General features: G+C 33.3%; 1 protein-coding gene across 1 annotated transcript in view; it reads right to left on the reverse strand.

Annotated features, from left to right (window-relative positions):
* Positions 1–16,341, reverse strand: part of LOC106462469 (myosin light chain kinase, smooth muscle-like) — a 96,824-nt gene that overhangs the window by 6,900 nt on the left and 73,583 nt on the right. The window contains exons 13-19 of the mRNA XM_022390113.1: positions 10,372–10,502; positions 8,555–8,786; positions 6,676–6,838; positions 4,910–5,230; positions 4,146–4,233; positions 3,020–3,223; positions 688–868 (exon numbers count right to left, since the gene is read on the reverse strand). Of these exons, the coding sequence (XP_022245821.1) occupies positions 688–868; positions 3,020–3,223; positions 4,146–4,233; positions 4,910–5,230; positions 6,676–6,838; positions 8,555–8,786; positions 10,372–10,502 (1,320 nt within the window). The remainder of the gene's footprint in view (positions 1–687; positions 869–3,019; positions 3,224–4,145; positions 4,234–4,909; positions 5,231–6,675; positions 6,839–8,554; positions 8,787–10,371; positions 10,503–16,341) is intronic.

Here is a 16,341-nt window from a genome sequence, read left to right on the forward strand (position 1 = left end):
CATTTTCTTCCATCACATACACATTTTTCACAAATGTCATAACGCAATACATAAAAGAAAGACCACGACACCTAGTTTCGAGACTAAAAAATGTGGATTACACAAAACAAATCAGGATGAATGAGGATACATATTCCTTGGACATCAGTGTTCTTCCCTTTTCTTCAGTTTGTTTGTATTTTTGTTAACAAACATAATAATAAAAATGTTTATTGTGGTAAACGAAATAATAATTTCATCTAAGTAAGAGTATTTTCTCCTCGATTTGCAAAACATCCTTACGTGATAGGAAAAAAAATGAATATTATTTTCGAAATCTGCGTAGCTGAATTATGGAAAATCCGTTATTAAAACCAAAACAACTTTTATGAAATTTAAATTTGCAGGCCTGTGTTATTAACTGCATAAAATGGAAAAACTAGAAACTACTAAGAAAACTAAATAAAAATATGAAACATAATTTTGAAGCTTACATCATAAGTAATACATTTTCCACTTCTCATGATTAGAGCTCAATTATGTTATTATCTTAACTTAGAAATTTTGAATAATTTGTTGTGCTTATAGTTAGGAAAACATTCTTTCCATTATCTGTACTAGAGGATAAGTGCTTTTATGTTATATAGAAAGTAAGAGTTTATTAGTTAAAAGATTCGAATTCACTACTAAAAATGCACTGATTTTTACTTGATGGCTGGTTTGTGTCTTGCAGAGAATATTCTCCGGCTTCAGATCTAAGTGAACTACGTTGTTGTCGTGCATGTAACGAACACCATCACAAATTTGTCGCATAAACAAAATACAGTCTCTCTCAGTCAGCACAAAATCATCCGCTATTACTCGCTCAAAGAGTTCTCCACCAGAAATACTACAGAGTAAAAGAGAATTCCAAGAAATATATTCGTTTACATGGTGAATAATATGAACAACTTTGATACTTAGCAAAATATCTACAACTTTCCAAATTATGCACTGCTGCCATCTGTTGTTCGATCTTCTAAGCATAAAGCTGAGAGCATTAACGTTAGTAAAACTCATAACACGACTAACACGTATGTAACTTCCTTGATGTTTTTAGGCTAATCATATAAGCTATTAAAATGAAGATGATCCTTTTAATTATTGTGATAAACTTTAAACAAATTGTAAAATCCATTGTATTTTAATTTATATTATACCCTGTAATGGCATGATTACATTAAGTTAATAATAAGCTATAAACTATACGTTTGATTATTTCGTAATTTAAGGAGATGATGAATGAGGTATGAATAACAACAGATACAATAAAGTAAATAAGCATTATTCTGCTGAAATCAACTACTCAAAGGATTAAAATCCGATACAAAATATTTAATTTAATACACTACTTCTGTAAAATAGTTACTTATATACAGAAACATAATTTAAAAATGCAATAATCTCTGAAAGTTCAGGTTCACTTTTTTTTTTAAATCCATAAAAGGTTACTGAACTTGAAGTATGCACAAATTTTAGAACCTTGTCAATTGGTAGTGCTGAATTGATAATTCAGATCTTGACATTACGTAGAATCTCGGTGATGAGCAGAAAACTAAGATATTTTAGGAAGATTATAAGTATGAAATGTAAGGAACACTACTTATCCCAGTTGAATTAGACAGTAATAAATAGTTATCCTATTATTTTGTTGAGAGATAATCCAAGTTAAATAAGCACTTTAAAACTAGTTATCCAGTTAATTTCAGTGATAATCCAACTCGAAATACACTATAAAGTGTAGTTGGATTGAGTGACAATGCGAATTGAAACACACTAAGAAAAACAGTGGCACTGATAAACGAGTTTAAACAATTATAAAAATCAGCTGAACTGAGTGATATTTCAACTTTAAACCCGTTATGAAAAATAATATATATTTTAAGTGATTGTATCCTAGTTGCCATCTGATTCATACCATACATGCCCCACAGTGGCACAGCGGTATGTCTGCGGACTTAAACGCTAGAAACCGGGTTTCGATACCCGTGGTGGGCAGAGCACAGATAGCCCTTTGTGTAGCTTTGTGCTTAACTTCAAATAAACACAAAATAAAAACTATCCAACAAAAATTTTTATTCGCACATTTTAAATGTGACAAGATTATTCTCTTCAACGGAAATTTATGTACACACATTTTAAATGTAAAAACATTATTAAATGTAAGGAAAATTTATATACATAATATTCTAAATGTAACAGGATTATTCTATTGAATGGAAATTTGCGCACATATTTTAAATGTTAAAATATTATTCTATTTGAAAGAAATTTGAGTACACACGTTTGAAATGTGACGAGATTATTCTATCCAATGAAAACTTGTGTACACAGATTTTAAATGTAACAAGATCACTCTAAAGAAACGTGCTACTTCGTGTCTTTATACTGATTTGAGAGTTAAACAAATCTCTAACAAACACACACTATACTATGAGTAAATACGTATGGTCAATAATAAATGAACACCTATATAAAGATTATAACAATGTACTAACGTCAAATATCCCAAGGTATATATATCAGCGTTACTCTGTATGTGTTAGCTATGCAGTTTTCATGGAATTTCTAGCTCAGATATTAATTTCGTTGGAAAGTGTTAGAATTGGCTCATGATAAGATGCTCAGTGATCATCTTTTCCGTAAGTGTTCCTTGGTTTATCATGTTAAAAGTAAGTATAAAGTTTGGTCCGAAAGTCTTGAATCTATGACAGTAATGTGTTATTTCTGACAGACAACAGTGAAACTTCACAGATATATCTGTGACTAAGCAAACAATATATATTTACATCAATGTAGGATTTTTTGTATCACACTGTAAATTAAGGTCAGTGTCATTTCTGTAGCAGTAACACGTGGTAAATGTTTACTGGGCACATGTATCAAGTGACTTGGAACTAAGGAACTGCTCTAAGCTTCTCAGGTTTATATACTGTAATAGTATCATACAAGTTTTAGAATAACATTCCATGATTATTTATTGCTACTGATTAATACTTACTATTCCATGACTAATACTGTTTCTTTTGTGTTTTCATACGCAGCAGTTAGCTGAAGTAGCTTTGGATGACGTAACTTGTTCATGACGTAAATCTCTTCCCTCACCTTTTCCTTATCCTTTGACTTAACACAACGGACTATTTTCGCTGCGCGTTCTATTCCCGTTGATTTTTCTATGCATCGATAAACAGTTCCGAAGCGCCCTCTAGAGGAAAAGTCAGACTCCTTTAGACTACACACATATATATATACAGTTTCCATATAGGGTTCTATATTGAACTTACTGTAAGTTGAATTTAAAATAGTATATAGTTAGTGTGATATAAACTGTTCTATGGCAATGCTTATGAGCAATAATGAGATTCATGTTGTGTGATCCGCCAACCTGGAATATCCTGGCACTTTCTTACATGATGAAAGTTAAATCAATAACGCTACGAATTTACAGTATATGAAATATAAATCATATATATATTTATCTCGTTATATGCTTATAGCACTTGATGCTCAAACCAAGTACATATACACCTTTATGTGTTTATTAGTATATCAAATTCAAACCATACGTATATATATATATATCTTTATGTGTTTGTGATGCAAGAAATTCAAAACTTACGTGTATGCATAATGTTATGCACTTAGAGTAAATGAAATTCAAATTACACACATACACACATGCATATATATATATATATATATTATATGCCTACAGTACATAAAAGACCTAAATATCAGTAATATTATATGACTGTAGTACTATAATTGCTGTTATTTTTTCCATTTCTGTTCAGATTTTGATATTGTAGTGCAAAATTAACTTATTACAAAACTGGTAAATCGTGTAAAAATTGGAGTATAGTTTATCTTAAACAACGAGGTACTGTACATGAAACTTGCGTCTTTAGTGAATCTAAAAATCTTACTATTGTTAGAAACTAAACAGTGTCACGTGATGACATCTAGTCAGAATCTGGCCCATAGAAAGTTGTAAAACACTTTATCATGTGCATCCAATTACGAGGTGACATATTTATGTTAAGCAACAATTAAACACAACAGCTATAGAACATAAAACTTGTAAAACAAACACATGCAAGTAATGGTTCCGTTTATGAGAATCTTACTTTCCGACTTCTTCTTTCAGATCAAAATATTCATAAAATCCACAACCTTCTTCAATTTGAACTTCTGCATAATTCAGAGGTTTGAAATCTGTATAAAGAAGAAACAAAGTTCCCGCTTCAAAGATATGACGATTTCATTAGAAGATCGATAATTTTTGCATAATTAACCAAACAATAACTTAACTATTTCCACTCACATTCTGAGCATGAGCTTCAGCACTTCAATCTGGCGGCTGTAATTATATGATTTTTATCTGTTTCTATTTAGCTTTTAGGTTATACCCCTTTACGAGATGGAATTGTGGGGCGTTTTAGAACCAAAATATCAAATTGCGGGAGTTATTTTTTTAATCACAAAATGAAATATGTTCTCCAATGATGCTATTCAACATTGAATATGTTTTATTTAATTATTGAGGTAATTCTTTATTACATATATATACAGTATTTACTCAACGTATATAGTCTACACTTATCAAAATGTATTTTATTTTACAATACTGGATTTATGTAAATAAGTCTATTAAATTTATTTACCATACATAGTACGTTCAAAGCTTGGATTTTTAGATTCTATTTTGTGTGCTTTAATTTTTTTACAGATAAAATTGGCAATTCTTAATCCTATTCGGTACATTGCAACAAAGTATGTTATTCTGAAACCACAAATCATAGAAGTATGTACTTTACATTTACCATCCCTGTCATACTTTGTGCTTAGAAACACCACATAAAATATTTCATGAGTCTGCGAAATATCAAACCTTCTTCGTCTTCCATTTCTAGGTTTTCGGTAATAAATACGGGATCCGATTGTTTGCTGGGCTCACTCACGCCGTGCACATTTTCGGCGCAAACTCGAAAAGCGTAACGACGTTCTGAAAGTAGATCCCTGACAACATAGGAAGTGCTGTGACAAGCTGCTGTAATTCTACTCCACTTTTTATCCGGTAGAGTACACATCTCTACAATGTAGCCAGTAATGATACTGCCCCCATCAAAGGTAGACCCGTACCAGCTGAGAACTAACGAGTGACTGGTGACGTCAGAAACGTTGGGTTTACCTGCCGGAGGGTCAGGTGGACCTGAAATGTTATAGGGATTTATATTATTAGTATGTGCAAATAATTATTGAAATCGACAATAAAATATACAAGAACGTAATACTATAATAAAATACAAACTGTAAAAAAATATTAGATGCTTAAAATATTTTTCTTCAAGATATAATCTGAAAAATGCTAAGCCTATTTCGCGTTAGCGATCTGTATGTTAAATTTACATATACTGCTAGTCATGTAAAAAATGCTACAATTACAGTTGACAATTTATTTTCTACTGTAAATAATTTGTCTTGTCGAACTCTTCTCGAAAATTCGTAAAAAAATATACTTATGCTAGAAGAAATTTTAGAGCACATCGTACGTGCTCTGTTTTCGTCACCATTCACCTAGAACAGTAACTGGTATAAAATGACAAGTTTCGTTATTCTATACCACAACCATATTTCTCCCTAACCATGAGGTTCACCTTGAACAGTAACTGATGTAAAATGACAACTTTCCCCATTCTCCACAGGAACCATATTTCTCCTTACCCATGACGTTCACCTATGTTCTAGAACAATAACTGATGCAAAATGACAAGTTTCGCTATTCTATACCACAACCATATTTCTCCCTAACCATGAGGTTCACCTTGAACAGTAACTAATGTAAAATGACAACTTTCCCCATTCTGTAAAAAACAACAACACATATTTTTCCCTAACCATGAGGTTCACCTTGAACAGAACTGATGCAAAATGACAACTTTCCCCATTCTGCACAGAAACCATATTTCTCCTTACCCATGACGTTCACCTATGTTCTAGAACAATAACTGATGCCAAATGACAAGTTTCCCTATTCTCCACAGCAACCATATTTCTCCTTACCCATGACGTTCACCTATGTTCTAGAACAATACCTGATGCAAAATGACAATTTTCCCTATTCTCCACAGCAACCATATTTCCCCTTACCCATGACGTTCACCTAGGTCCTAGAACAATAATTGATGCAAGATGATAAGTTTCATTATTCTCCACAGCAACCATATTTTCCCTAACAATGAGGTTCACCTTGAACAGAACTGATGCAAAATGACAAGTTGCCCTATTCTCCACAGCAACCATATTTCTCCTTACCCATGACGTTCACCTATGTTCTAGAACAATACCTGATGCAAAATGACAACTTTCCCTATTCTCCACAGCAACCATATTTCCCCTTACCCATGACGTTCATCTAGGTCCTAGAACAATAAGTGGTGCAAAATGATAAGTTTCATTATTCTCCATAGCGACCATTTTTCCTAACCATGAAGTTCACCTTGAACAGAACTGATGCAAAATGACAAGTTTCACTCTTCTCCAAAGCAACAATATTTCTCCTTACCCATAATTCTCACCTTCAACAACAATCGATAAATAACCACAACTCCAACATTCTCTACAACAACCAGTTACTTCTAAGACCATGACACTCACCTTCAACAGCAACTGATGCAAAATGACAGTCTGATCCTCCACTGTTCTCCACAGCAACCACGTATTTTCCGCTGTCATCAGCAACCAAATCCTTAATGGTCACTACAGATAGTCCCTCGTGGTGTTCTATTGTCTTCCTTTCGTCAGTCTTTAGAATCTTACCCTGTATACAAGTCTGGTTAGCTTTGTCCAACTATACAGTCACTAATTTCATATGCCTTCCTGCTTATACACCTTACAATTATTAATAATAATAATAACCTATCTTTCCGAATGCTAATTACAAATAAAACAGTTCTAATATTATACTGTTATAATACCTGCTTCTATTCACACTGTACGAAAATTAAAAACAAAAAAGAACCAATTAGAAATAGATACATACACACAGAATGCCAGTTAATCACTACCAATAACCTGAAAACGTATACCTAACAATTTGTATGTGTGTTGGATGCAAAAATGTACAGCATCACAAACTTATAAAACGATTTTATCTTATGCTGTTTGTTTGTTTTTGTTTATGCACAAAGCTTCACAATAAACCATCGCTGTGCTAAACGAAGAAATCGAACCCCAAAATTGTTGTGATAAACTCTCAAGCTTACCGCTGAAATAGTTAAATCAACGCACACGCTAAAACGCGATATTAACTCATATCACCCGAGTGTATTTGTTTTTCATGCCAATCGTTAAAAGCTCTTTTTCTTATTCAGAAACTGAACTACATTATTTTTTCTTAGAATTTGATATCAACCAAAACATGTTGGCTAATAATGTTTTTCGTTTTCCTTTCGTTATTAACATACAGTTAGTTTTAAATATTCTTAATGGCCACCTGCAGGTGAAAAAAGTACTTTTAATTCCACGTTTTTGTTCTCTTACTCTCGATTTTCGTTAATGAATGAATGATATCTTGCCGCGTTTCCTGTAGATATTTTGATGTGGAGGTACATGCTGCATATTGTAAAAGGAGTCGTCGATATTTTGATGAAATGGATATATTTCTTGAAGTTTAATGGAAAGCTGCAAATATTTAAGTAAATGAAAGTCAGGTTTAGGTTTCCTAGTTGAGAATACAATGTTAGGCTTAGAGCAAGCTTTCGAAACTCACAGCCGCAAGGTTGTTCTTAATAAGCAGCAATGTGCAGAGGACATTAAAAGGGCAGGGGCTCATTAACAAGAAAAGGACACTTTTCAAGCATAGTAAGGCTTTTTCGTCGGAGAGTTAGAGGAGGCTATGGGGACTATGGGTTGTCTCTTGTAATGGTATACATAGGGTAAAATCCATAAGAAGCAAACAGATCCTTTTTCATTCCTATTCATTTGGTCGTATAAATATTTTTAATTTTATAACCTAAAACTAAACAGTGAACTGTTGCCTATTAACACTTGATATTCAAATTATTTTTTTTACTATAAAGACCTGCAAGCAAGATGTGGAATCATGTGTATCTTTTGGTATTTGTTGACATTTTTGATGACATAGAAAAAAGGGAATTCGTGGGGCATAAGGACAGGAACTTAAGCCCACACAGCACGTCACTGTTAATTAGTTTATGTTTAGTATTGGGCATCTGATTGTTTCAGATATAATTAATGCCCTACAACATGTTACATTTTAAGCATTTATCTTGCGATGATGTAAATAGACGTACTTAATAAATGCACTTAACTCTGTATTCTGTACAAACTGTTTGTATGATAAAAAACATCCATAATGATGCCCCAATAAGTGAATAATCTAGCAAGTTCATTAAAGTTTATATAAATATACAATTTCTTAATCTAGCCAAAATTAAGGAAAATTCTTAATCGACAAAATGCCATTCTTTATTTAAAATCAGTTATTCTAAAGGCTAGTAGAAAAATTCATTACCCCTTTTATCCACGTGACAGAAGGGGGTGGGGAGCCAACAAAATGAGCCCGTAAGGTAATTGTGTCTCCAACAAGTACTGCTACACTTTGGGGCCCCTTTAGAATTTGTGCAGGAGTTAGTCGTGGAAAAGCAGTTACTTTTGACCTGCCAGATCTGTTGACCGTTGGAGGGAAGCATTCTATTTCTTGATCTGCTTCAAAATTTCCATTAGCTTCCGCTGGAGGGCGTTGTCTGCAAAAATTAAATTGTGAAATGTTCGTTGACAGAGAGTGATCTGATAGCGATTAGAAAAGTTTTATATTTAATAACAGTCTCAAGAAATTAAAGTTTATCCACGTTTCACTGTTTAACTTGGTAGTCACCATTTTATAAGCAAACGCCAGTTAGAATCAAGGTTCTAGAAATTAACTGTAAAACTGAAGATTACTCAAGTTTTTTAAACTATGTAATTTATTGCATTCATTTCGATTTTGAAAAATACTTCAATAACAAAATAATTTGGTGCTATAATAGCATTTTAAGCTTTCAAGTTGCTATTTTAGTCACCAGAGGTTTCAAGTTCTCGTTTTGTCACAAAGATAATTTATGAAAATTTATATAGTATTACATGTTTTTAGGAATCACACATATTTATAATAAGTCTTCGTTAACTTGGTGTCTTTTTGAACTTGTCTGTGCACGATCAGTATTTAAGTATGTGTAAATAATGACGTCACTTCAAGAACCGGTATAGTTAGTTCGTAAATAAATAACATTTTACAGTGAATCTGATATTAAAAAAAAAAAAGAAAGACACAGGAGCTCTGGTGCCATATTTGGAAATGAATAGAACAAAACTTGTTGTCAACGATGTCGTCTGATATGTCACAAGTCTCAATGATTTCCACCCAAAGAACAAACAAACAAAAATACCGTCTTTATATCTAACATTACATATTACATCATAAGAGTAAAAAGTTAAGAATTCCCCCTTGATTGGGCGATAACATGATAAATTTTTAATGGTGTTTCATTAGAAAACGAACGACGTCATAGTTTTAGGATTTCCGAGCAGCTGACATTCTAGAAATTTTACAAGACATTCTCAGGCTCGTTACGTGAGACATTAGATAAGCTAAGAGATGTCAGTGCAATTACTCTAGTTTTTATGTACAGTAGTGACTAAAATCTTGTGTTTGCATGTGTTTCTACATGAGTTAGATTTTGGAATTCCAATTAAAGAAAAACAACATTCCAGTACTGTAAAATTAACCCTGGTTTTGAAAAAACAATGTTAGTGTTACGTACTTTTATCATGAAACATGAATAAACAATAGAACGATTAATCTCTTTAAATATACTTTACGCTGAGCGTTTTTACAATGTAATAAATTATACAGATCACATAATTGCTTATGATTTCAATTATGTTGAAAGTAGATTACTTTTTCCCTCTTGCTCTATGCTGTTTATTCATTTGATACTAAATTTTGTTCTATCTTATTGTATATCTGTTATATCTGATTAAGTTCCAATTTATTTATATTTAATTATTTTAGATTATACTTTACGATTTAACTTTAATCCATCCAAGATTAAAGGTGTGGTTAATGTTTTTGTGACGTAATTCACTCGAACTTGTATATCCCTCTTTCACGCTACACATATGTGTTTTCATATATTGTTTGTTAATATATATGTATATACATACCTACACATATAAATATACATACACACACACACATATATATACATAAATATATATACACTCATACATACATATACATATATATACACACACACATATATAAGCTCAACTAAAGAAACATTTTCCAACCTGATTCGCCCACTCTCCGTCCTGTACACAGCCGTTTTTATTAAAGCTTTCGAATCATTTCGTTTTGGAGGTTCCTTATATTGAGGGGCAACCGACTGTGATTTTTCACCAACGTCGTTCACTGGTTTCCTCTTATAAGATAAATTATATGAGGGTTTACGAACATGATTCTTATTCAGTGTAAAACTAAAATAACAATCGCAAAATAATCTTAATAATACATGGTTATTTAGGCTTCAGATTTCATGAAATATTAAAAAGAAAAGAATCAAAACTGTTTCAGAATTTCATTGAAAATATACATAATAGAGTACGAATATTGTTATTCTGTGGGCGATAACAGACATGATCAACAATATATCGCTGGTTATTTAATGCTTCACATCACCTGACCTTTTACATTTGGAAGTAGCTTTTGTGATACCTTTGTAGACGACCTCTGAAATTGAAGTTTCTTAATTACAGCTAACCAGAAGATACTTTAATAAACCACTAACTCCTGAACATGTTGTGTGATTTATTGTAATATGAAGTCACAATGAACTAATGTCACAATTAATTGAGATTTACAGACAAGTAGGTGCTGTATCAGTTCTCAGCTAGACAGGTAAGTGCTGTATCACTTCTCAGCCTAGACAGGTAAGTGCTGTATCAGTTCTCAGCCTAGACAGGTAGGTGCTGTTTCAGTTCTCGGCTAGACAGGTAGGTGCTGTTTCAGTTCTTAGCTCCATTAACGGAAGACAGTAAAGAGCGTAAACGTATGTCAATATTAGAAGCATATTAGCTGTACTAGGTGGATAAGAATACCAATATTATGAACAACTGGAACTACAGACTCAAGCAACATTAGCTACAATTAGTCCAACTAGCCTGGTAATATGAAATCATATCTGAGTGCCTGAGAACATTCGAAAACAATCTTTCAGAAATTGGAACTTTCAACCTGAGTGAACAGGTCAGACATGTCTATGGTTTAGGTATCGTGGTTCCTAATTTTCAATCATTGACCAGAGAAAGAGCAGTCAAGTAGTAGCACCCACAGTCACAGGGACTTTGTCTTTCTCTTCGAACCTAATAACCGAATTAACTGTCACTTTTATAACGCACCTAAAGCCGAAAGTGCGAAGCGTGTCCAGCGGCAACATGTATCGAACCTTGGACTCCTGAATCTGCTTACCATCACGTCACGGCTGGCCTCACTTATTTAGAATGAATTGACTTTTGGAGTGACAAAATTACCCAACTTCTAAGATATTTTGAACTACAAATATTTAATATGTTACTTTTCTAATGTAACAGCAACGAAGTACATTAAGAAATAAAAAACAATAACTGTAAGCTTCAAAATGTATACAAGAATTCAAGCAAACTACATTTAAGCGCCCCTGTATGTTCATAGATTATTTAGGGTTGTTGAATTACATTTGTTTTCACTATTCATAGGAATGTTTGATATGTTTTCACTATTTTTGAGAATGTTTGATTTGTTTTCACTATTCCTGAGAATGCTTAGTTTGTTTTCACTATTCCTGAGAATGCTTAATTTGTTTTCACTCTTCCTGGGAATGTTCGATTTGTTTTCACTATTCCTGATAAGTTTGATTTGTTTTTACTACTCCTGAATGTTTGATGTGTTTTTACTACTCCTGAATGTTTGATGTGTTTTCACTATTATTGAAATGTTTGATTTGTTTTTATTACTCCTGAATGTTTGATTTGTTTTTACTACTCCTGAATGTTTGATTTGTTTTTACTACTCTGAATGTTTGATTTGTTTACTCTATTACTGAGAACTTTTGATTTGTTTTTACTACTCCTGAATGTTTGATTTATTTTCACTATTCCTGAGAATGTTTGATTTGTTTTCACTATTTTTGAGAATGTTTGATTTGTTTTTACTACTCCTGAACGTTTGATTTGTTTTCACTATTCCCAATAATGTTTGATTTGATTTCACTATTCCTGAGAATGTTTGGTATGTTTGTTATAAGCTAGAGAACTGTCGTAATTTATGAATTTTCTGCTCACAGAATCTCTGAAATCCGCCTGTTGGTGGAAGTTCGAAAGAAAACATTTTAAAATTACAATGAGATATGAAATTCACCTAAAACAGGAATGCCCTTTTTCTATCGATATCCTAGCGATGATCTTATAAGCTTAATGCTAACGTGTATTAACGTGTGTCATAGACATTTCTGGTTTTAACACTTTTCGACCCTTCACAGTAATTGTTTATATATTAAAGTCGCTTTTCGCTGTAAAATAAATTTAAAAAGTTTAGTTTCATGGGGTAGTTTGATGGTTAAAACGTATGAAGATTGATGGAATCTAGCAGAATTTTTTTGAAATGCGCGTTTTTGAAAATTTACACAATTCATCAGTTGACACTGTTCTTAGTGAAGAATTAATGAACTCGGTTCCAGTACCAGCAACATCTACATAGAACATTTCGAAGATAAGGTCCTAAAAACAGCCACTTTAAAACTCAGGATTTGGGTCAAATATGTTGAGGATACGTTCGTAAAATGGCTACACACTCAGACAAGATTCCAGAATTCATGAACCACATGAACAGACAACATCCTGTGATACAATTCACGATGGAAACAGAAGAAGATAACAAACTCCTATTCCTACAAGTGATGGTTACAAAGACACATAACTTGTATACCACAGGAGTTTAAAGGAAACCCATAGATAAGTTGACTATACATCAAACCACCCCGACCGTGAGCTGCCTATTTTTCAGATTGAACACGATTTGTAAAACCAAAGATTTAACCCTCCTTGACAATGGATAACCTGAACTTTTGATAAATAAGATAAACAACAGGAATAAGTAGGAAAGAAGTTTTCCTATGCCAAAGATCTCTGGAAAGATACAGAGGGGATATAAACAGTATGAAATCAGTACTGTATTCAGGGGGCATAACACAATACGACTGCAGTTAGTACACACCTAAACAACATTTAGAACACTCTTTTTGAATGAGGACTCCAATAAATTGAAGGAACAAAATGACCAAGAAAAATTAGAATTCAGGAGCAAAATTGTCAGACATGATTCCGTATTACCACTATGTCTACAACAGCTCATTGTGGCAAAGGAAAAGACCATACAATATAATGGAATAACACAAAAATAATGAGATAAAATAATGAGGTAAAGGAAACCTTATTTCTACATCTAACTGATAACCATACTCAGTCAATTTAACATAGATGTCAGCAAAAACCTCTTGAAAACATTAAAATAGTTAATTGATTGAACTCCTTCCTAATGGGTGAGAATTTGCGCAAGTGGGATAGCACTCCAGCCTTTCTATCAACAAGACCCGGAACCGGATCCCTACACCTGCCACCAAAACACAACACAGTCCTTCTCAGAACCTCCCTAAATACGGTAGCAGAGGACTCGCAAGACAAGATATAAACTAGTGACTAATTAGCATCTAGTAAAAAGAAAAAACAGCTAAATAATGAGACTTAGGTGATCATATAAAATCAAAACGAAAGATCTATTTGTACGATCTGTTATGGCCTCAAAAGGTCGCTTATATTCCGAGCTAAGAACACAGCAGAATTTTGTATTCTGACTTAAACTGTCACACTTTATTAAGTATATAATTTGAACTCACTCATAAATAAACAAACAAATCATCCATATTGATTATACTCGTAATAATGGTTTGTTTGTTTGAAGTTAAGCACAAAGCTACACAATGGGCTATCTGTGCCCTGCCCACCACGGGTATCGAAACCCAGTTTCTAGCGTTATACGTCTGCAGACATAATGCTGTGCCACTGGGAGGCGTAATAATGGTTTGTTTGTTTGAAGTTAAGCACAAAGCTACACAATGGGCTATCTGTGCCCTGCCCACCACGGGTATCGAAACCCGGTTTCTAGCGTTGTACGTCCGCAGACATACCGCTGTGTCACTAGGGGAGGGCGTAATAATGAATCGTTCACGTAATTTCTTTTTGAAGTATGAATTTTGTATTAGGAAATGTTTATTAAAATCCGTCGTTGTTCTTTCAAACACTATGAAAGTAAAGATTTCTAAAAACGAAGTGTCGTTGTAAAGTAGACACAATGCATGTTAGCAACTAATATTTTACCGTATGGAAAGAGGAAAAAACATCATGTTAGTAAACATGAAACCATACAAAAGACAATAGTAAAGAAACGGTTTAAATAAAACCCAAGGTAAGATAGAGGAAATTTAAAAAAAATGTTGATGGTATAACATAAGTATTAACGCCAGAGATTCAAAAAACGAAATACAAATATTGTTAATTTTATACATTTGTTCATCTTAGCAATGAGTTTGACGTTTCTGAGTAATTTGTTTTCCTTCTCACAGGGTAATATCGGAATATGAGGAATATGTCTAAAATGGTGTTCCAATCATTTTATAATACGTAATTCTTAACATATCTGACAAACGAAAGGTTCTTTACATTAGAAGAACGGAGTTTTAGTGCTAACAAAATTGTCATGTCGTTCTAGCAGAACATGTTTTTACTGCTAGGGTAGCTGTCACATGCTATTTGTTTATGGTCTCTAATGTTTTAAAGCTGCTAAAAGAGCGTGTTTTTACAGCTCCGGTAACTACCAAGTGCTATTTGTTCGTGGTCCCTCACGTTTCAGAACTTTAACAGAACGTGTTTTTACTGCTAGGATAACTGTCAAGTGCTCTTTATTTATGGTCTTTTACGTTTCAGAACTGTAACAGAACGTGTTTTTACTGCTTGTGTAACTGTCACGTGCTATTTGTCTATGGTCTTTTACGTTTCAGAGCCTTAACAGAACGTGTTTTTACTGCTCGGTTAACTGTTAAGTGCTACTTGTTTATAGACCAACATTTCAAAACATCTTGCAAAACGTGATTTTACTGTTGGGTTAACTTTCAAGAGCTATTTATTCATGGTCTCTTATACATTTCAGAACTACTAGTAGTATATGGATATGGTATATTGTTCACATAACTAACAAGTTTTACTTGCTCGATTCGCAAGCTTTAAAACAACTTGTAGATCTACTGACAGACGGTATCTAATTTGTTTCTGTTCCAAGTACATTCTCTTTTGTGAGCTTCTAACAACAATCGAGTTCAGTCAACAACTACAATTTATCTGTTCCTTGTCTGTTTCGTTTAAGGAGCTTCTAATAGGGCCTACCTTGCGATTATAGTGCTCAGTTAACAACCATGTCTTAGTCTTCACGTGTTTGGTTTGATGAATTGTAACAGCATGTGGTTTTTTTACCGCTCAGTAAATGGCTAATTTTTGTGGGTTCTTCTTGTGTTTCATTTCATGAGCCCTTATACCATATAGTTTTACTGCTCAGTGAATGGCTAATTTATGTTAGTTCTTGTTATGTTTTATTTAATGAGATCTTATACCATATAGTTTTACTGCTCAGTGAATGGCTAATTTTTGTGGGTTCTTGTTGTGTTTTATTTCATGAGCCCTTATACCATATAGTTTTACTGCTCGATTAACGGCCGAGTTTAGGGTTTTTGATGTGTCTGGTTTCCTAAAATCTAATAGAATGTGTTATTTGTGTTTGCTTAATGGCTAAGTTAGTGGGTTTTTGCTTTCGTGAGGTCTATCGGCATGTGTTTTTATTTTTGGTTAACGGTCAAGTTTATTGGGTTTTTGGTGTGTTTGGTATCGTGAGGTCTACCAGCATGTGTTTTTATTGTTTGGTTAACGGTCAAGTTTATTGGGTTTTTGGTGTGTTTGGTATCGTGAGGTCTACCAGCATGTGTTTTTATTGTTTGGTTAACGGTCAAGTTTATTGGGTTTTTGGTGTGTTTGGTGTCGTGAGGTCTATTAGCATGTGTTTATATTGTTTAGTTAACGGTCAAGTTTATTGGTTTTTTGGTGTGATTGGTGTCGTGAGGTCTATTAGCATGTGTTTTTATTGTTTGGTTAACGGTCAAGTTTATTGGGTTTTTGGTGTGT

Source organism: Limulus polyphemus, unplaced genomic scaffold (genome assembly GCF_000517525.1).
Source record: "Limulus polyphemus unplaced genomic scaffold, Limulus_polyphemus-2.1.2 Scaffold46, whole genome shotgun sequence".
Lineage (NCBI taxonomy): Eukaryota > Metazoa > Arthropoda > Merostomata > Xiphosura > Limulidae > Limulus > Limulus polyphemus.